Source organism: Orbicella faveolata, unplaced genomic scaffold, assembly GCF_042242905.1.
Source record: "Orbicella faveolata isolate gen_17 unplaced genomic scaffold, um_ofav_v1 contig_35, whole genome shotgun sequence".
Classification (NCBI taxonomy): Eukaryota; Metazoa; Cnidaria; class Anthozoa; order Scleractinia; family Merulinidae; genus Orbicella; species Orbicella faveolata.
The window spans coordinates 27,191,114-27,212,540 of record NW_028301564.1 but is presented as its reverse complement, the minus strand read 5'-3'; the positions used below and the strand labels follow the sequence as shown (position 1 = coordinate 27,212,540).

General features: G+C 39.5%; 1 protein-coding gene across 2 annotated transcripts; it reads left to right on the top strand.

Moving 5' to 3' along the window:
• Nucleotides 1–1,302: 1,302 nt before the first annotated feature.
• Nucleotides 1,303–20,087, top strand: LOC110069136 (uncharacterized). Of its 2 annotated transcripts, none has more exons than XM_089273245.1 (15): nt 1,303–1,774; nt 5,958–6,335; nt 6,540–6,797; nt 7,212–7,559; nt 8,865–9,041; nt 9,681–9,705; nt 11,385–11,433; nt 11,541–12,543; nt 12,644–12,784; nt 13,779–13,969; nt 15,122–15,244; nt 17,443–17,513; nt 17,993–18,033; nt 18,609–18,705; nt 19,176–20,087. In XM_089273245.1, exons 1-15 carry the CDS (start codon nt 1,705–1,707, stop codon nt 19,273–19,275), a joined length of 3,072 nt encoding a protein of 1,023 aa, XP_089129371.1. In that variant the 5' UTR covers nt 1,303–1,704; the 3' UTR covers nt 19,276–20,087. The 2 variants fall into 2 exon arrangements, with proteins under 2 accessions (XP_089129371.1, XP_089129370.1); XM_089273244.1 differs by lacking the exon at nt 1,303–1,774 and adding an exon at nt 3,254–3,586.
• The last annotated feature ends 1,340 nt before the right edge of the window (nt 20,088–21,427 follow it).

Sequence of the window (21,427 nt, the reverse complement as noted above, 5' to 3'; positions counted from 1 at the left end):
CTTTGCCCATCGTGTGCTTGACGTCAGGTACTCAACTAATAACTCATAAGCATGCTATTTTATATACCATGTACTATTTAATTACACCGTAGATATTCCAGTGTACCTCACCTCACTACAAACCAGCTATATAAAGCGGCATTCACGGAACATGATACAGTAAAGTACCAGACAATACCACAGCCCATTCAGTTCCCAATTTAGCTAGTGAAAATGAAACTGCACATAAACACAGAGTAAATTACATTGGACCATCATGAGCTAAAAATAGATTCCTCAAATCTGGCCAATGATTTCACTGAGGACGAGTTAAAGCGAGTTTACGACGAATTTACGGCATGAGCAGCACGTTAATTAGACTGAAAATACCTGGAAAATACTAACTACAACATGCGCTTCCTAAACATTCATGCTAATTAAGTGTAAGAAATTGAAATGCCTCAAGCCATTTGAGCCGCTTCTTGTCTTAGATGCATAATTTTTTCGAGCAAAAAATTTTTGCTGTCACTGATGTAGTGTACTGGTAAACTGTAATGCTCATGTGAAAATATTGGTTTTTCCAGAACTGTGTATGAATTTCACATAACTACTTTAATTGATATTTCATTTTGACACTCGGTTTATTGACATATACACTGCATTCAAACCGAAAATTGAGTTGGAACCAAGTAGGTATTACAAATTCTCAAAGGTCATGACCCTACCTTTTCTAAGAAAACTAAACTGTTTGCTTTTAAATAGGCAGTTTCTCAGTGAAATTTTATCGTTTAAGGACATGAAATCAAGAGCAATTTGATGGATCACATCCGTATAAGCGATCAATCAGTGCACTTAAGTGAGTGGCGGCAAGAACGGCAAACAACTGCCCTCTTAACAAGTCGGTAGTTCCTTGTGAGGAATATTAAAAGGAAAATGTTTGATCTGCTTCTCTATACAGTGTATTTCAGTTTGACACCTATATAATAACAAAAACATACTTCCGGCCCCAATATCAAGTTAATCAGGGCGTATTGGTGTAGTAAATGTACCAAAGATAACAAGGGGAACTTATGTGATCTCGGGTACTTTAGTTTGAACAAAAATACCGGGCCGGGTTTTATTCACTTAATTCTTGATGTTATATACTTGTGAAGGTACTGCAGGATTCAAAATAAACTTTAGACAAGAGAAATCATTTTCAACTTAACACAAAATAGAGCATTTGTAGACGTTATATTTAAAACCGAAACTTGAATACTTGCCAAGCATAAAGACAATTGAACCAAGTACTATGAATTAAGGTTATGACCCTAGATTTCTTAGAAAAATAACACTTTGTTCAACAAAGCAAGAGTTTTTCCGTTAGATATAGCCAGTCAAGAGGCAATTTGATAGACTTTCTAAGTAGTCATAGTTTATGTTTTGCCGAACCCGTCAGGATATAACCGAGCAAGTAGCTACAAAAGAGTGAATGCAGCCAACACAGTTCCAGAAACTGCCCCCTTACTCAGTTTCGTTTGTATACGTTTCTTTGAATTTTGTTTACAGTTGAGTGATGTATTTTCATAACCATACGGCAATGCAAGATAAGATTCTCCTGAAATGATCCATACCAAAACTCTTTCTGTCGCTTCAAGTTGTTTGACAAAGTCATTTAGCACTCAATAGCGACTGGAGCTGAGGAAGTCATCAGTATATGGGTTACGTCCCATTGCGGCCGTGGAAATGAGCTGCTGGCCAAAAGGCGCTTTACCAGTTTGCCTTCTTCTCGCAGCAAACGTGTTATGGTGTTCAGGTAAGAGTAATAATCATCGACAAACTTCACTGAGTTGTAGAATGGGGGATCCGGACTCATATCACATACTATAACACTCATACTATTAATCTTGAATGGAATTCATTTAAGCGATCTCGTTCAACGAAATAAATATACAATCCCTCGCTACTCAATATTGAATTTTTGTTTGCAATAATATTGGTAAGTGCAAGAGTGTTATTTCCGAATTTTACACGTGGACGGAAGTTTATATGGTTATGACTTCTTTCATTATCCGTCTTCCCGGTAATTCAATACACTCTACATTCCTTGACAGAAAAAAAAGGAGGAACCTTAAAATGGGAAAATTATCAAAAGCTCTCACGGCACGCGTTTGAAGGCAATCATTGTTCTATCACAAGAACTATCGAAAAACTTTAATGATTAAGTCAATTTAACGTTTTGCTTTGTGAGTGAGATCCTCATTGCATTGAACATAGTTCTCGTTACCACTTTACTTCTTTTTGGCCTTCTATCTTCATCGTCATCATTATCGTCGTCATGTTATCGGTCGTCTTCAGAACCGTTCTGAATTTCCTAGGTCTCGCACCGCTCAACTGGATATTAAAAAGACGGTCGTACAGGGGTGTTCTCGTGATGCGCGATTAGCAGATTTTATTTTCCGTGAAACGTGAATTTAGGAAATTGTTCTTCGTGACTCGTGACCTGAAGGTTTTGCGTGACCCGTGAAGAATCTGAATTATTAACCGATATTCGTGATTTTACCACTACGTGATTTTCAGACGCAAGTCCTCCGAATGGTTAGAGTCGTCTATCGAGAGTGACTTAAGCATGTGATTTGCAATATGGAGCCTTACTTTCTTCAAACACTGCTTCTAGTGTAAGAACAGGTCATTAGAAAGAGTATCTTACTTGCTTATTTTCGTGATTCGGGAAAACGAAACTTTTATATCCGTGATCCGTGATCCTCTATTTTTTCCGTTCGTGAACCGGGCCGCAGATACCCCTCTGTACGACCCTCTAAATATGCATGGATATTAGTTGAGCTAAACTTCTCAATGACACGGTGTTTGACTGTTCTGGGAGTATATCAGCGTAGAAAGACCTGTCCCACGACAAACAATGCAATCAGCAGTTATTGTCACAATGCGCAGTAATCCGAAACATCCAACAGCAAGGGAACTCGTGACGTAATTGCCTTACTTGAGAGTTCGACGTTTTTCTGCCCGTTGCATTGCGTGTTAACAGCAACTGATGTAACAGTTAAATGGTCGAGAAGTTAAACTAACGAAAGCGCAGGAAAAACTATCCTACAGTTTGACACTAGATTGATTAATCAGCCCCCGGTGATTTTGCTAAGCGATAGTCAGTCATCGGGTCACCGAAGAATGACCGCTTTTTCTAGGAAAGCTCAGCTAGCCGTGCATTGAGTTCTTGGAAACTATTTAAGAAAGCATCTTCTAATATTCAAATCCGTATAATTACCATTTTTCCGGTTGTTCACTTAGCTCCCGGTAGTTACCGTATTCTGCAATACTTAGAAAATTTGGGTGAAAATCTGAAAAAATCTGTTTCTCGTCGATTTATCCATCGAATCGTCTCACTGAGTTGACAAAGCTAGTAACTGATACAAGGTTATCGATCAATTTACAAACTAATGACGCTGTCATTAGAATGTTTAGAGTGCCATCATTATATCAAGTTAACAAGAGACTACTCAAGTCGACAAAACGTTTACGTTTTTTAACGCCATGGTGCTGAACTTTAGTTTCACCATGGTCTTGGCTCTTGTTCTGAGCAGTAACTTTCCAGGATCAACATTTACTAAAGGTACGAATTCATATTGATAACCGGGCATACAAGTTGGATTCAAACAATTAGCTACGCTTGCACTATGCTTTTCTGCTAAAACGCCAGTCCAGCATATACTATATAATCAACGTTTTCGTAACAGTCTTTGTTTTATGGCAATCAATATGACGTACTTTACATCTATTCTGAATATTGCCCAGCTTCTGTTAGTGAAATGTACTCTGTATTGGCCAGATGTTCAGTGTGTCTTTCTTCAACTTCCTTGATGATGCACACCCTTGTTATAATTGCTTTAATTTCGCTTTGTTTCAGGGAAAGTTTCTTAACTATTTAGACCACTGAACTCCGTGTTTCCCTATCAAAGCTGGCGTTCATTTCTTTATCACTCGCGTTCTTCAACTTATTTAAACCACAAATTATGTTCCTTAAGCAAATATTTACTATATTTAAGTAGTTTATAGACTAGAATCAATTTCTCTTTATCTCTCATGTTATTGCGCGGTTATGATTGGTCTATTTATTAGGTCGTACTTTACTGTACTTCCGGCTAAAATTCGCCTAGCGTTCTTAACTTTCATAGCAAATAAAAATTTAAAACATTCGTTTTCTTTAAATTGTTTATCAAAACGTGGTAACGACTTAACAACGATGTCAAGTTGACTCGTTTTGTTTTCGACGTACGTTAGAAATTTGAAGCGGTTCCGCGTGACTTGAAACCGAACCTGTCAGACATATAGTAGAAATAAAAATAAATCGACGGGGGGGAAAACCTGCTCTGTTCGTAACTTACAGTTCGGACCTCAAACCTGGTTACTAAGAGGGATTTACACATGATATTGATTGACAGAGATTGATCGTATGAAGAGAGGATTGGTAGAACTTTTTAAAGATTGGACGAATTTAATCAAATTCATTGACCAGAGCAGTGAATTTTACTTGCTGAAAACCATAATTGGCTGTAAAAGCCCTGTTGATTAGCAAATTAATGACTACGTGAAATGACATTTTTCCCTAGTTCACACTTCATCTATGACACTATCTATGACACTAGTCATATATAACACTAGTCATATCTAGGTGTCTAAATATATCGAGCAACATGACCTCCATAGGCTAGAAGGCACGCAAACAGCCACTGTCCAATTATTCCTCTTTCAGTTTACCCGCGATCTGCCCTGAAACTTGGTTCTTTGTTAATCATACAACTTTGTGCTCCTCCTTCTTCAATTCCTTGGTCCCAGGCTATTCTAAACTTTTTTATTATCATGTTATTACCACTATAGAAACATTGCTTTAATTTGAATAAAGTTCACTCGGTTTACGTAAATTTGAACTGTAAACAGCAAATGTTCTACTTCTTCTCTCTTCTAACTGGCTCTCAGAAGGGGCTGCTAAAATATTTTATAGTTTAGTCAATTAGAGACGAAAATCAGATTGTGAACAATTAGTTATTTTATTAAAATAGTGGGATTCGCGTAGCTTATGGTAAGGTGGAATAAATCAAATATAACCCGGAATTTCGAGTTACATTTAGACACGGACACTGAGTTTTGTCTGTGTTACGGCATCTCATGATCAGTTACTTGAGTTTTAAGTCATCTCTGGTTTGCACTCACTAATAACATCCGTAGCTATAGCTAGAAAACTAGGAAATTAATAAATATGTACTATCATTGAAATAGAGTGTTGACTATTACACTTCGAATAAATACTTTTCGCAAAACAGCGCTATCTAAGGGGCAGGTCAAGGGGGAAGGTGCAGGGGGTGCGCACCCCCGCCTGAGATGAGGCCTTCTTCTTCGTATTCGCTTTTAAAATTTGTTTACCTTACCAGTCAGTTACCCCACTCCTTAGTGGTGCACCCCCTCCTAAGAAAAATAGTGGATCGGCCCCTGTCTCTGTTAAGTTTCAAACAAAAGCATTTGAGAAGGAGTAGGGACTGAGGAGTTTGTGGTATGATGGCACAGTCCCAGTTTCAGACGCTACGTACGACTTTAAGTTGCAAATCAGTTTCTACTGTCATTGAATATATAATATATAATATATAATATAGATTTGCAGAGTTGGATTATTTGGTCGAAGACATTTATTGCTACTCAGAGTTTCGTGCTCCTTGCGAAGCAATCATCAGGCAAATGCCAAAAATAACGGATACACAAGAAGATATACAAAATTTGAAAATACAGAACAATGCCTAGTGGCTTGACATGCAGAGATGTGATTGGTAAAGTTTGTGAAGTTAGCGGGCTTCTCATAAAGGATCGCAGAATATTTCTATAACAACTTGACAATGATGTTAGGAAGATACCGAAACGTCTTTTCGTTTATTTTCGCTTACCTTAAAACGAAATCATTACTGACTGTAATGTTTGTGATCTTTGTCCAATAGGTTGCCAAAAGCAGAGTTTCACTCATAAACCCGCTAAGCCCACTCATGCCTACGTTGGTAGTAATGTTTCTTTAGAATGGCGCTACTGCCAGCCGAGTCATTTCAAACTTAACGAGGTGGCGTTTGGTTTATGGACGAGTTCCCCAGGTGTTCTGAGTAAAAAACTTGTGGCAGTCAGTAGGAGTGGTTCGGTCCAAGTAAGAGCAGGATACGAAGGCTTAATTAGTTGGGCAGGAAATTTGGCATCTTCCCATGCAGTGTTTGTGCTTTATCATGTGCAGTCCGCAGACGAAAACAAAGTATTTGGAATCCATGTCGAGTACAGTGGTTTAAATTCACCATTAATAGACACAGTACAGCTTCAAGTCGAGGTAGAACGTAAGTAGCAATTTCATACAAGGTTTATGTTACAGCTTTGAAAATGGCTGATTATCAATTCAGAGTTTCAGAGCACTTTCTAAATCGAGTTTTACGCTTTTGTCGAAGAGCTGGATTAATGAATAAGAAGAAAATTAACAAATTGACAATTAACGTCATTATTATGTAACGAACATTGATCCAGGCTTTTAATTTGGTTTGTAGCCATTACAGATCTTCCAAGAATCACCTATGTTACGACTCCACCCCTGGTCAGGACGGGACAAAATGTGAGCCTTAATTGCATAGCCAGCAGTCTTTCTCCTGTTAACGTCACGTGGTACAAAGGGAATAAAGTCTTGTCTGACGGTATGTCTGAGGCGGTGCTAACACTGAAGAACATCACAGATAAGGACTGGGGCGAGTTCCTGTGCGTTGCCAAAAATTCTGCAGGAGAAGATAAAAGGAGTGTTATCCTCAAAGGTAAATAAATTTGTTAATTAAAAACAGCATCAAACAGCTAACCGTCAAATGGAATATACTGATACCTTCAAGTCGGTGATATCGGTTGAAAGGACTCCGATCCTTTCATTCTGCTCTCGAGGAAGCATGGTGCGTCCACCAGTACCCTCCTATTAGAGCGTACTCCCTTCAAATCAGTGGTTAGTAGCAGTGTTTTTGTAATCCGCTCCATTTTCTTTTGCCCCGTGATAAGCTTCACAAGCTTCAAATACACATTCTCGGGTCCTTCTTAATTTCATTCTTTCTGTTGCTATTAAGCATGCTCTTTGATAAGCTGTTAAATTTTTTAGTTGATTGACTTATGGCTCCATTTAAATAACATTGCTAAAGACTTATACTGTGAAATCTTTTTTTTTTTCCTGCATAATAAATAAGTTCTCCCCGAGAGCCCAACGATATTGAACACAAATAGGAAAGTGCACAACTCCAGCTGGACCCTGCAATGGTCACCGGTTTACAGTGAAGGACACTTGGTGACGTTATACACAGTGTGGCATACAAAAGACACAGCCACACGTGAGAAACCATGGTTACACGAGAATGTTACTGGTCTTTTGTTCCGCATGGAGCTTACCGCTGATACGTCTTACTTGTTCGCTGTAACAGCTTGGAACAGATGGGGCGAGAGTTCACTGGAAAGAGGAAAAATATTGTCCATAACAACAGACTTTCCACCTAGGATTACGCAGAAAACAGCCAAAACGATCACTTTTCTTCATACAGGTAAGGATAACTAAACATTGATTTGAAAATGGATTTGCGGAACTTGGTCCTCAAAACCTGGACAGCCAACTCAACGACCCAGGCCTAGTTTTGACGGATCACTATACTGTTACTCGCACGCATATACGTAATATTAAGAGAAGATCGAGGTAAGAGAGTGAATCCACCATATAGGCTTTATACCCAGGGTAACCCATCTTAAGATATGTTTTAGAAATGTATGAAAACTTAGCGAGGTCTGCCTCTACGCAATTAAAATATCAAAGAAGAAATCCCCACGGCGTTGGAGGTATTCCTTGGCTTCGAAACGAAACGAAACGAAACTTAAGGAAATCCTCCACGAGCTCCTTCATTGTAGAGCACTATATTGGTTCCAGCGGTGATCTGCACCTGAACTATATATTTTTTTTTCTATATTTCTGGACCACGTCTCTATTTATCAGCTTGAAGTTGGTAAGAGCAAATTAACCGCCGGACCAAGTTTGTGACGTTGACGTTTTGAGTGCTGGTTCTTCGTCGTACTAAACAGGGTTAGAATACTGTTCTGGAAAATTCTGATTTTTCTCGTTTGCATAAGACATAAAAATCATGGTTAATCTCTTCACAATATTCACAACATAAACTGGTGTGGACTGTTAGTTTTGGGAATATATATTCGACAATATTTATGACGCGATTCGTCGTATCAGATCCATCCTTCGTGTCTAAAGCGTAACGTTATTACTGGTGTTGTTAGCGTGGTGAGGTAGAGTTTGCATTACATCTGTAAGTAAAGGATGAAGAAACTTACCATTTACCCTTATTACATGGTCTGGACGGGGTCTAATTCTTCGAAGGAAAAAAGATGGTACTGTACAATTTAGTTTAATGCCATGCGAAACTAAGAACACAGCCCATTAGGAGCAAGGAAAGCCATATTTTGTAATGTTTGTTCCTCTACTGACGAAATTGTGTATACTAGATTTGAAGATATTAGAACTTTTCTGTACTTTGTTACGAACGTTGTCAGGGTTTTCGCGCGTTAAGAATTATGGGTAAATGTACCAGTCGCCAACTTTTTCTCGTACTGAGGATTGATAGCAGAGAAAGGGTGAACATTTTAACTGTCAGCCGAAATGGAATGACGCGTCAGTTTAACTTTTATCCGAGAGCTCCTCTTTCTTTTTTATCTTTTCGTTCACTATTAAACATCTCTTGCTCTGTCCTTATGCATCACTTGCTGAAGAAAAAACTGATGACTGTTTCACAAAGTTTAATGGGAACTTTAATGATTGAAGTTGAACATGCACTTAAATTTGTTTTCAGTATCAACAGAACCTGAGGCATTGGCATTGCCCTCCAGCAGCTACACTAAAAATTCTGTCAGCGGAAGTACTGAACTCACCCTCTATACAACTCTATCTGTTATTTTGTGCATACTTATGCTTGTGGCTGTCGCCATTTTCCTCAAACGAAGGAAACGAAACAACAAAAAGAACACAAGTAAGTAACTTACTATACGGATAAGTTGTCATCTTTCATTCAAAGCAAAGCAATACATGACAACTGACTTCAAGTAATAATATGACAAGTAAAGTAAAACAAATTAGGAGAGGGCATCGACCTTCCAAAGTGAGTCCATCGAGAGACAAACGAAAAAAAAAATTCCTCGCCTATCGTTTACCAAGAAAAAGAATAAATAAATTAATCATCTGTAGTTAACAAGGGCTAGGAAAATTGGGAAAACATGGTGCTATTCAAATATCACTTGTCACCCGATTAACATTTAATTTATTTACCAGTATAGTACATAAGCATGGTAACGCAGCCTATTGTTCTATTGGCTGAGCGATCGACTCGCAAAGCGAACGAGGACCAGAGAAAATTGGGATAAATAAATTATTAATACATGAAGAAGGAAAAAAGGAAGAAAAGAAGAGAAAAAAAAACAACGAAGAAATAAAATATGAAAGAAATGAAGACGAAAGGTAGAGAGAAAGTAAGAAAGGGTGTGAAATGATGATAATAACAACTAAGAGAAGTTCATTGTAAGTACATTGATCTTCTCGTGTACCAACATAATATCAGCTTAATCACATGATGCAATGGCTCCCTTCTGACATTCTTGTCTCGCTTGAACAGGACAGCATGGCCAAGATATGCAAGAGTAAGTACTGATCACAAACGATAATGTTCTTGTACTTTTTTTTTTCGATATTTTAATGTTTTGCTTTTTAGGATATACATAGATCTAATTACTTACTCTACACGCGTCACGTGACTGAATGTTCCCCAGCTAAAACTGGGGAGTATTCGAGTGATATTCCCAATTTTCAAAACCGCGCGTGTAGCGAAAAGTATTTGAACAACAACAACAACCATTTATTTGTACTCACAATTTATAAAATAATTACAATAAACATTAAATTAGTATAGAGTACTGCCTGCCCAAAATAACCATAAGGGCTAAAAAGAATGGGCAGACATAAAGAATGGGCAGACATGAAGGATGATAAACGTGATAGCCTCCATTTCGCGCGAAAAATCAATACGCTCGGATATTTGTCCCTGGACATTATCTGTTCCTCAAAGCTTACAATTTTTCTCGAGCTAGGGTTTTCCTCTTAACCCTAACCTTTCCGCTCTCGGAAAACTGTTCGTTTCTCGGGCAGATAATATCCGCAGACAAACATCCGAGCATATTTCCGCGCCAAATGAAGGCTATTGTTTATTAACCGAGCGCGAGGGCCTTACTGGGAGAATATCGGCCCGTGCCTCTTGACAGTGAAAGACTGAGGGCTGACATTCTCCCATTACGCAAGCTTGGTTGATGAGAGATTTATTACACGGCTGAATATGTTTAGAAAAAAGGCCTCGATCAAGGACTGGAAAAAAGCGCGCAATTCTGCATGATTGGGAGCCTACTGAAACAAAACAGGAGAAAAAGAAAGTTGGAAGAAAAAGAAAAGGACTCTTTTTTGGAGCAATTAAATTTTTTGAGAGGCGCAAGCCATAAAACAAGCAGAAAATCTTCAAGAGTGATCGTGTGGGATTATTCAGGACAGTACCCGGTCAAATACTAAGAGAACCCCATTGGACCGATAATGGGACAATCTAATTGGTTGATTTTAGTTATTAGCCTTCTGAACTAACGTAGTCGTGTAATAAAATATGTCGCGCCTTTTAAACGCGGAGAAAGGGCGCTACCATATCAATCTATTATTATTGTTTGATATGTTCATCGGCCATTTAATACGTAAGAACTACATACATCACCACCATTCGAACTGCGATATCCTCAGTTGTCCAAAGGAAACAATGATGTGCAGGAAAAACAACAACTGAAAAAGATATTATTTTGCGTGAAGGTGGTTTAGCATTTACACCGGACACTTGGTAATCTGCACGCGGTGATAAGAAATGCTAGGTAAATAAAAACCAGCCCAGTGAGGTTTTGAACCGCTGAAACAGATTTATTGAACATTTTTTTAATGGGGCAATAGAACTGCTAGCCGAATAGCCGCTTTGGAACTCGTTACCAAGATGATTTTAGGTTTTTCTTTTGTGTTTCTTTCAAAAATTTCTTTTCACTTTTCAACGTACAGGCAATTCATAGAAACTGGGTTATACTCAGAAATAGCGCTTCTAGTCTCACTTATTACAATCCACTACAAATAGCCAACAAAACACACTTGAAAAAAAAACTGTATTTGGAATAATGGATTTGTCGATTGATTGATTGATTGATTGATTGATGTATTGATTGATTGACTGATTGATTGATTGATTGATTGATTGACTGATTGATTCATCGATTCATTGACCCATTGATTCATTGATTTTCAGGATAACTGCATATTCGTTTACATCACACGAGAATCTTGCCTCTGAGGAGGTGGGTGATGTTTGATTTATTTCGCGCCTAAATGCAGCATCTTAATTTGCTCTTTATTGTTTGGTTGTCGGCATCTGATCTTTGACTGGAATCACGATTTATTGCAGGCTCAAGAGACTGCTAATGAAACAGGATCCGTGATACTAGCAGAATCCTCATTAAGTACGCCGCAATCATCCTTGACTTTGGAACAGCCAACAAAATCGGTCAGAAACATGCAAGAAGAGTTTGACCAACCAAGAACAGCTGAGTGCTTCGTGTTAACAGCAATCCAAACTGAATTGAAAACCAAAACTCTTGAATCTACGCCTCAGGCAGCTCCCTCCCCATGGAGAACATTTCTTCCTCACAGCGGTAGTGAAAGAAGTGAACAGAATCAAGACATCAGTGTGGCTGAAATCAAAACTATTTCCTCTGAAGAACGGAATGAAATTGTAATGGAAACGAACGAGGGATCTGTTCAACAGAGACATGAAGGAACAAGGATCCGGACATTACAATCACTTGACGCCCTTGGACAGAACAGAGTAGTAACAATCCAAACAAGGGACTCTTCGGAGGATTATCTTCAACCGGTGGACAACAATAAAGTCGCTAATAAAAGCACAGATAATTCTAGATTATGTCCTGAAAAAACCCAAACTTTAAATTGCAACCCTCAACCTAAACCAAGAATGAAAACAACTGATAAATCATTACCATTCAAACACCCCACGTTCACTGGAACGCTCTCGAACTTGCAATTCACAGAAATGCTAAAACCAAATATGTCACATGGTAGAGAGGCAGCTCAACAGTGCGCACGCGTCAACCCTCCTAACCAATCAAATCACCTCTTTCCTGGAGCGAGAACTCGTCACGCAAAGCGGCATGGTTATCAGAACGATAAATTATCAGCAACTCCTTACCAGAACTCATTGCGGCCTGCTGGCAGTGTGGAGTCTCCATACACGCGCGTGCTCTGTACCACTAACTGGGAAGTACCAAAAGATCATTTGTCATTGTTTGAAGAGATTGGCGGTGGCTCATTTGGCCAAGTGTGGAAGGGCGCGGTGCTTGATATGGCTGGCGCACAAGGCTGGTCAATTGTGGCCGTTAAAATGCTAAAGGGTGAGCAAGAGCGCCAAATTTATAGAATCAATGCAGCCTGCGATGATTTTTTACATCATGGTTAACATAATACTGGGATTTATTGTTATTTCTTTTGCAGAAAATGCCTCAAACTCAGATCTCAGGGATCTCTTGTCTGAGCTGGACTTGCTGAAGAAACTTAAACCTCATCCAAACGTAATACAATTGAAGGGCTGTTTGACCAAGGACGTTATTCGTTGTAACGGAAAAAGGGATCTTAGTAAGTGACAAAATCTGTGAATGCAAAATACTTGTGAAAAAAGAGAAAACTCTTGTTTACATCAAATCTTGCCACCCTTAAGGGGTGATTACTAGCATGATCACAAGTCAACATGCGGGCTTTTTTCCAAAGCGTAAAGCAGCCCTTTCAGACTGCAAAGCGGCCCGATGAGTAACACTTGCGCTAGGGAACCCTCGCGTTCACGTTCGGTGCAACGACGCGGGCCTAAACACAAGCATGAGAAGACGTTGCGTTTACACATGGGTCAGCCCTGTTTACACATACTTCAATACGCTCGCCCATAACGCAGGCTGTAAATACAAACTGGGTATTATGAACAAGAAAATTCTTCAAACACGCCCTTTTCATTTATCTACACAGTTGTTCGGTAAATTTTAAGGTGCGTCTCTCCCCTCTTTTCTGATGTGGAGCGTCTCCACCCCAACTTAACGTTAACAGATTTAACAGATGAAGGATGCGTGCAGCTGCACAAGACCGCACCAATCTGAACTAGTAGTCTACTACCGTGTGTCTTTACAAACAGAATGAGTTATATAGCTGTCTCTTTGCTTGTTCATACCTCAGTCCGCAAAAGGGATCCGGATTTATCGGAGCAATCTAGGTTTTGTAAACCCACTAGCCCCGGGATGGAATTACCCAACAAACTTTTATGCGGCCAGCCTCAGCTCCGCCCCGAGGTCCGTACCATTTCTTGTCAGAAAAAGCAATATTTTCATATATCTTCCGTGCAATATGGTACCCCTCGAACAAAACCAGAGTAAGCTCACTGCATTTGTTTCCTATAACCTTGGATTGACTGAAAACCGCTTAAAATACATCCAAGTAGATGACGAATACGGCAACCCTTTTCTGGAAGAGTCTCCTAAGGAAACCAGCAATAACGCAACAGACTTTGCCTTCACGGCCTCCTATAACATTTATTATTTATTGTTTTATTTTATTTATTTATTTATTTATTTATTTATTTTCATAGGACCGCCTTTTGTAATCCTGGAGTTTGTTCCTCACGGAGATCTTCTGGGATATTTAAAGAAAAGCAGAGGAGAAACAGACGATTATTACAACTTGAGAAGCGCAGAAGTTCCACAGAAAATACCAAAACAACAACTTTACAAATTCGCTTCTGATATCGCTCGGGGGATGGAATTCATCTCAGCTCACCAGGTCTCTTGTATTTAGACATTAACTCATTTATTTACTTCTCTCTCGGTCACTTGTCATTCCAATACTTGTGTTTTTTTTGGAAATTTATGAAGGTAGGCCAGTTTGCACACTTTGACACACATTGAAAATCGTTTGGCTAAAATATCGAGGAATCGGCGGGACTTTTCAAACTCAGTCGTTCAGCCCAGTCTCCCAAACTCGCAACCTACAGTATAGACGTGTACTATTTCAAACTCTTTTTAATTTTAACTAGTCCCAGACCGGATCAACACACTCATGATCTTAAAATAACTGAGGAGAAGTGCCGTCTTTGTATTTAAATCATTCTGCAAATAGTTGGAAGTTCAAGTCTCCTCGGATGAGGACTACAAGCTGTCTCCTGTATCTTCAGTGTTATATGGTTCTGTGGTCTGACCTTGTCCCACAGGCTGGCGCTTCACAAAGGGTTAACCTCATTGCGCCTTTCCCACTTGGACAGAATTGTCCAAGAGAAATTGCTATGTCTAGTATACTTGTCTATATCTTTTAAGCAAAAAAACTCCAAGACAAAGAGCCACATTCAGGAATTTGAGTAGAGAAAGTTAAGGAGTTCGCGCGATCTATTATCAATCATAGTCAGTTGAAAGACAGGACGCTTTAGAAATGGCCGGGTAACAGCTAGCTGGGTTAAGTTGGGAAATCCTGACAAAACTCCTCCAGCGAACTTTCTATATGGCACTGATCGAGGGGCGTAACTTAAAGAGGTGAAAGTCATGTTTCGCGTGTACTCCTTTCAAAAATTGTTCCATTTTAAGATAAGCGTATTGCAGCACCTTTTACTTTACGACTTCAAAATTAGTTTCAAGACGCAGAAACTATGGACGCTTTAAATTCCGGTTTAAATTAAGAATACTCCCAACAGCAGATAACACCATTTTCTGGTTGTGGATTGCATCGAAATGTGATTCTTTTTCCAACACGTCATCAGAAAAAAGAGGGAAATCTCTTACAATGGTTTTCCCGGTGGTAAACGAAATGACGTTGAGCTAAAATTCTGGACATCATTCACGTCACTTTTTAAGGAAAGTAACTTAACCATACTAACGGGAGAGCTACTTACCTTCATAACCATAACCATGCATATTAACACACTTATTTTGAATTTCAACACAGCTCATTCACCGAGATCTGGCCGCGAGGAACGTGTTAGTTGGTGAAGGCCTGCGCTGTAAAATCACTGATTTTGGGATGGCGAGAGATCTGGGGAAAAGAGAAATTTATGTTAGGAGATCTAATGTAAGTACGCATGCGAAGTGAATGGCTATCTCGCATTCACTTCGCTTTCTCCTTCTCAATACTATGCGATGCTCAGTACCTCTTTCTAGAACACACCAAAGCCAAACCTTGGTTCGGAAAAAGTAATATAATTTTTTTTCTTTAAAAACAGGGTCCTTGAATATAGCAATTCGTGAGTTTTCACTAGCTTAGCCATCATGGGTTATGAGCCATTATACCATGCTCTACAAATACGGTAAGCGTGCGCTTGATTTTGTTTAGGCCTTTGACAAATTATTTTAGTCCAGTTTTCTATATTTTGGGGGCGTTTTTAGTAAAACAATTATTCCACTCGCGCTTGTTGGCTATCTCCCATCTCATATCCAACGCGCGCTTATGGACTTATTGCTCAATACCATACCATAGGAAAAACAGTCAATAAAAATACGTTCGACGCACGAGTCTTTAGCCGAGTGTGTATACTTAGAAAATAGAAATTACAAGTGGGATATTCGATGGTATACCACGAATAAGTGTTGCATAACTATTTTATAACAGGCCATGAAAAATACAGTGGACAAAATAATCAATGCGACATACGCGCAGCGCACGACGGGAAGGTTGGTTGAAATACCGTTGAATGTACAACGACTTTGCCGTACTCTAATTGGCTGTATTTTCTATGGCATGGTATAATGGCTCATAACCCATGATAGCTGAGCCAATGAAAACTCTCGAATTGCATTATCCGATGATCCCACTTATCACTTGTATTTCCTCGTTAAAGGCCCGTGCATACCGAGAAACGTCCAGGTGATTCTGCATGACGTTTGTTGTAGAAGGACTAACATGACGTCCCGATTATGAAGAAAGGCCGTCAGTATGTGCGTTTGTTTTGAGCTGCTCCGGTCCATAAAGGTTTTCGAAATACTGGATATTTAGGAGGGGGGCGTAAGGGGGGTCCGAGAACCGCAAAACCGCGTAGAAAAACGTAAAAAAACCGCAATACCGCAAGGAAATTTACCAAAATACCGAAACCGTAGTTACAATTGTGCTACGGTGCCGTCATCATTACTTCTAGTTCGCTATTCCATTAGAAATACGACCTTATTTAGTTTGATAAAAGTGTACGTTAATGTTAATCAACGTATGATCATCGCACTCATAAAATAATACTGTAATAATTGACACACGTCCGTGGGACTGACTTCGTTATGCTGTTGCGCAACTAACATGTGTGCGCTCGCGCACGCACGAATACTGCTGAGTTATCCAATTGAAAAACATCGATGTTTACGACTTCAACACTGGAAACCACCCGAATGCAGACTCTTTTTTACCGATTACCGCGATCGAAAATTTATGAAAACCGCAAACCGCTTAGTCTTATTAAACCGCAATACCGCTGGTTAAAATAAAGATTTCCGCAAAACCGCACCAAAACTAAAGCAAAACCGTATCACCGCAAACCCTAACGCCCCCCTCATTCAGATAAAAAAAAATAACGGAATAGAGGATATTACGTGGCCACGCGCAGATAGGAAATTTCTCTTCGAGCGTTGAAAAATATTTCACGAGTGAGCGCAGCGAAGGACTGCAATATTTTTCAACACGGAAGAGAAATTTTATATCTTCAATTAAGCGGCCTATTCATTATATCACCACCAGTGAAATACCAAACCATTTAACTTTCGCTGGGAAAGGCGTGATTTATTATTTACCCTAGCAACGGTGATATTTTCGCATGTGAGCTGGCGAGCGCGAGCGGGCAAGATTAATCAAATCCTGCGCTGTGATTGGCTAACCGAGCGGGCAAGATGGAGCTATCTTGCCCGCTCGGGACTACCCGCCGTGCCCCATAAGAAAATTTCCCCGAAAGCCATGTAATAATTCCTTTATTGACCAAGCTTGTTCGGTCAAGATGGCTGAATGTTGGCCTCGTTCTTTTTTTGCGAGTTTATGGACCGAGACGGAGTCAATATCCAGCCAATATCCAGCCATCTTGACCTCACACTTGGTCAATAACCCATATATATGGAATATTTAGAACAGATATCCCGAGTTATCGAGTAGGACACTTACTAATTTTAGAATTGGAATTATGAGATACGGGGATATTTAGGCCAAAAACTAATGGGATAACAGACCACCTCCCCCTAATGGCGCTTTTTTTTGTTGAGCAGCAAAGAAAAAATTAAGTTTTTTTTGTATTTTGTCAGGGTCTGATGCCTGTAAAGTGGATGGCAATAGAGTCATTAACAAGACAAGTTTATACAACAGAAAGTGATGTGTAAGTTTATTATCTACTTAACACTTCACTAGCCCCAAGCTCAAAACAACATTCCTCATTACTGTTTCCATAAATCTCGTTAAGTGTTAGCTGTAACAATAAAGTGGCACATCAAGAAATTGTCCCTTTGTGATTATTTGATCCAGTCAGAGGCGGATCTAGGGAGAGGGTGCAGGGGGTGCGCACCTCCCCCCCCCCCCTCCCCGTGAGATGAAGCCTTCTTCTTCGTATTCGCTTTAAAAATTTGTTTAACTCACCAGTCAGTTATGCCATTCCTTAGTAGTGCACCCCTCCTGAGAAAAATCCTGGATCGGCCCCTGCCAGTGCTTTAGGCTCTCGTAAACTTTATTTAAAATTAAGATTCCCTTTGCAGTATTTGGGTTGGGGTGTGCGCAAGACAACTTGTGATTGGTCAATTGCGAATTTGGTTTTGGTAAATCTGTCAACACTGATGTGTTCGTCTCATAATTACCTTGTAGCTGGAGTTACGGCATTGTCTTGTATGAGATTTTCACTTTAGGTAAGTAATCATGACCATTTTGATCAAATCTCTCGAAAATTCCGGTCAAAATCAAGCAGAACAGTCTGCATTTTAATAACCCCTGGCACGCCACCAGAGCGGTCAATTAAGGGGGAGGGGTGGTGAGGGGGTTCAATGGCGGTTTTGAAATGTAAGCTTATACGTGTTAAATTTAAGAGGACCCTTTCAGACTCTATGTCCAGTTAACAGCTTCTGCGGTAAACAAAGGCAGGTCCGAAAACAGGAATGCAATTCTTTGATAAGTATAATAGAGTGTTCAGGGTGATAGTTGGAAAAAGGCGCGATCGTCGAAGAAAGAAGAGAAAAAGAAAGAATACATCGTTTATCGCAACCTCGTTCCCATGGCCTGTAACGGAAAATACCATGGAAACGAGGTTGCGTTTTTCGTGGTGCTCCCTAACTAAACGACATGCAAACATTTGAAAATCAAAATGTCAAATCTCTCCGTCTTAATTTTCCCTTACAATTTCAGGGGACAAAATAGAATATGTCTGAAATAAACTTGACGTCAAATTGGTTCACTTATTAGTTAATTACTTCATTGCCCTTGACAGGTGGAAGACCTTACGATAGAATGACTGGAGAAGAAGTTTATAACTTCGTGGCAAGTGGTCACAGATTACCAAGGACTCCAGCCATGAGCTCGGAATTGTACGTATATTGAATTCATTTTTGACAAAGAGATAACGTATACATTCAATAATTCTCTCGGCATTGAAGCTCAAACTGGCTCTAGTAATGTGCTGTGTTCACCTCTACACTTAAGCCATTTTTCTTGGTGTAAGTATATTTTACCTCTTAGTGTACTTTTGTGTGCCTTTTCTCGCGTTTTTGTCTTTCTTTGCTTTTGAGCATTTCCGCGTTTAGCTTTGCTTACTGTTTTGTATCCTACATTATGATCATTTTCTGTGTTGATGACAGCATTTTCATTCTTTTGTTAAGTCTTAGGTATCTTTAAAATTCAAGGTAGTCCTGTTAGCTTCCCTGGGCTTTCTTGCCTTATACGATGATATTTTTAAAAAATAATTTATAAATGGCAGAAATAAAACAATTTCAGCCATATCGTAAATTCGAATCTTCTGTTTTGCGATTTGCTGTGATGATGTTTCTTTTGGCTGCAGGTATAATCTTATGCTGCAGTGTTGGCACGAGGAACCATCCAAGAGACCAGCATTTGGCTCGATCGCGTCTTGGACAGAAACTGTTGCGCAGGACTACTGATACCACGGAAAAGATATCTTTGTGCCACGACGTTATGTGGATTTTGAACTGTAACGTGTCACTTAAAGAGCTTCGTCAAGGATGGAAAAAAAAATTCATCCTAGAATTTTCAAATTTGCATCTGTAACATATATAATCCGTCTCAAAGTTGTCAAGACTTAAAGGTCGGCACACACACACGAGGGGACTCGTCCCTGCAACTAGTCTCCTGAAGAGTTTACACAAAGGGACTGGTCGCAGGGACTTGTCCCACCGAAGGGTTCACACGAAGCGTTTTGAGGAACAAGTCGTAAGGACTTGTCCCAAAAATTCAAACCAGTTTGAATTCGTGGGACTAGCTAGTCGCGGGGACCAAATTTTAGTTTCTGCGACTAGATTTTGTGGCAAAAATGGCTAGTTCACAAGATGGGGACTTGTCCGCGCGACTTGTTGCAGGGGCTAGTTCGCTCGTGTGTGCTGACCTTAACACTGTTGTGTAGTAAAACCATACGAGAAATGATGTGACTGAACTGTTATAGCATATCTTAGCTTTCGTTGCCAAGCAACGTATAGGACGTATGTTTAAGTATCATTTTAAATGAGCGACAAATGATATTTTTTTATAAAAGAACGTAAGGATTTCGAATGCTGTCTTTTATAGCTTTTTCTTATGTACAACATTTAACTGAATTTCAATTGGAATGTCTCGGTAAAAGTAAACATCTTTTTAAATGTCCACCAGTTTAAGTAGAACGAATTCTGTTAATTCTTCTCGTTTATTTTTTACAGTAATTTTACTGCAAGAATAATAAAACTCTTGGTTCAAAAGACAACTTGTCTTTGCTTATTGAGGGGGGCGTTGGGATTTTCGGTTTCGCGAATGTGGCTAATTTTTGGTTCGGTTTTTCGGTTTTGGTGTCTTGTGCGGTTTGCGAGTTTTCTCCAATTTAGTCTTTGGTTTTCGGTTTTTGTCAACAATGATGGCGGTTTTTCGGATTTTGCTCCCCAATGCATTTTACGGTTTTGCTGCTTTTACCAAGGAAGTTACAACCCGCAGTCGCGCTAAAACTGTAATTCCAAGGGACCACTTACAGTTAGAGGAATGCATGAAAAGCCTAGTCTCTTTAATAGCCGTTATTTGGGTCGTAACGGCTGCCAAGCAGACTATGAAAAGCTAAAGATAACATCAAAGCAAAAGACTATTTTTCAAATGTCACTCGGCTGGGATAATATCTTGTGGACTTTGACCTTAGACTATGGACCATCAAGTTTCTATAGCTCAATTGCGAGTTGTCTGCCGGTTTCTTCGCGAGAATAACATTGCGCTCACTCGCTCCGTTCACGTGGAATAAGAGCAATGGAGAAACTGTTTGGTTGTAAAATGGCGCGCCATTGCGCCTACACAAATGAACATTCTGACAACGGCAATCAAAAAAAAAACTTCAGAATGTGGTGTTTCTTTTAAACAAAAATCAACTAAAATCATTTTATCGTGCAATTTGTTGCTAGTTTCACATTGCTATAGGTCTGCGGAACCGATTTATACAAAAAAGGAGCTTTTTAGACTACGATGTGTTCTGTACTAACGAGGGAATACGCAAAAAGAACTTCGGAATGTAAAACAAGTTTAGACGTATAAAAATTAAATAACAGAAAGAGAGATTCCGAAGACTACCAAAGTTTTGTTAGTGAGAGCTTTTATTTCGGTTTTCGGTTTTGGACGAAATTTCTTGCGGTTTTGCGGTTTTCGGCGATTTTTTGCGCGGTTTTTCGGTTTCTAAAAGGCCCCTACACCCCATCTCCTTATTAGTTATTAGCTGGTTTAAGCGATTTCTTCTGCTGCTTTATGGCCTGTGTTTCTGCATTCTCGCATTTCCCGTGCTTTACAGATTCGCCGTTCGCGCCTGGCCTGTCAGTGACCCAAACTTGAGACCATTGATTGGTCTATCCTCGCACAATTACAAGCCTTCATCTTGTACATTTTACTGAAGCGAGTTTTTATTCATATTAACGAGAAGTATACTTTTTCTTTCTCTCGTTACATCCGGACAATATGCATCGTATAAAAATGAATGTCATGATCAATTAATCAACTAGACTTAAATACCAGGCATTTACAGAGTTCCTTGCTTTGGGAACGAGACCGTAGTTTTTGCAAATTATGAACTATGAA

What these genes read in the sequence shown, in the direction of transcription:
- LOC110069136 (XM_089273244.1), top strand. Translation starts at nt 3,508, where the DNA reads ATGGTGCTGAACTTTAGTTTCACCATGGTCTTGGCTCTTGTTCTGAGC. An exon ending in GATCACTTTTCTTCATACAG is followed by an intron (nt 7,560 to 8,864) that starts GTAAGGATAACT and finishes ATTTGTTTTCAG; the next exon opens with TATCAACAGAACCTGAGGCA. An exon ending in AAACAACAAAAAGAACACAA is followed by an intron (nt 9,042 to 9,680) that starts GTAAGTAACTTA and finishes TCGCTTGAACAG; the next exon opens with GACAGCATGGCCAAGATATG.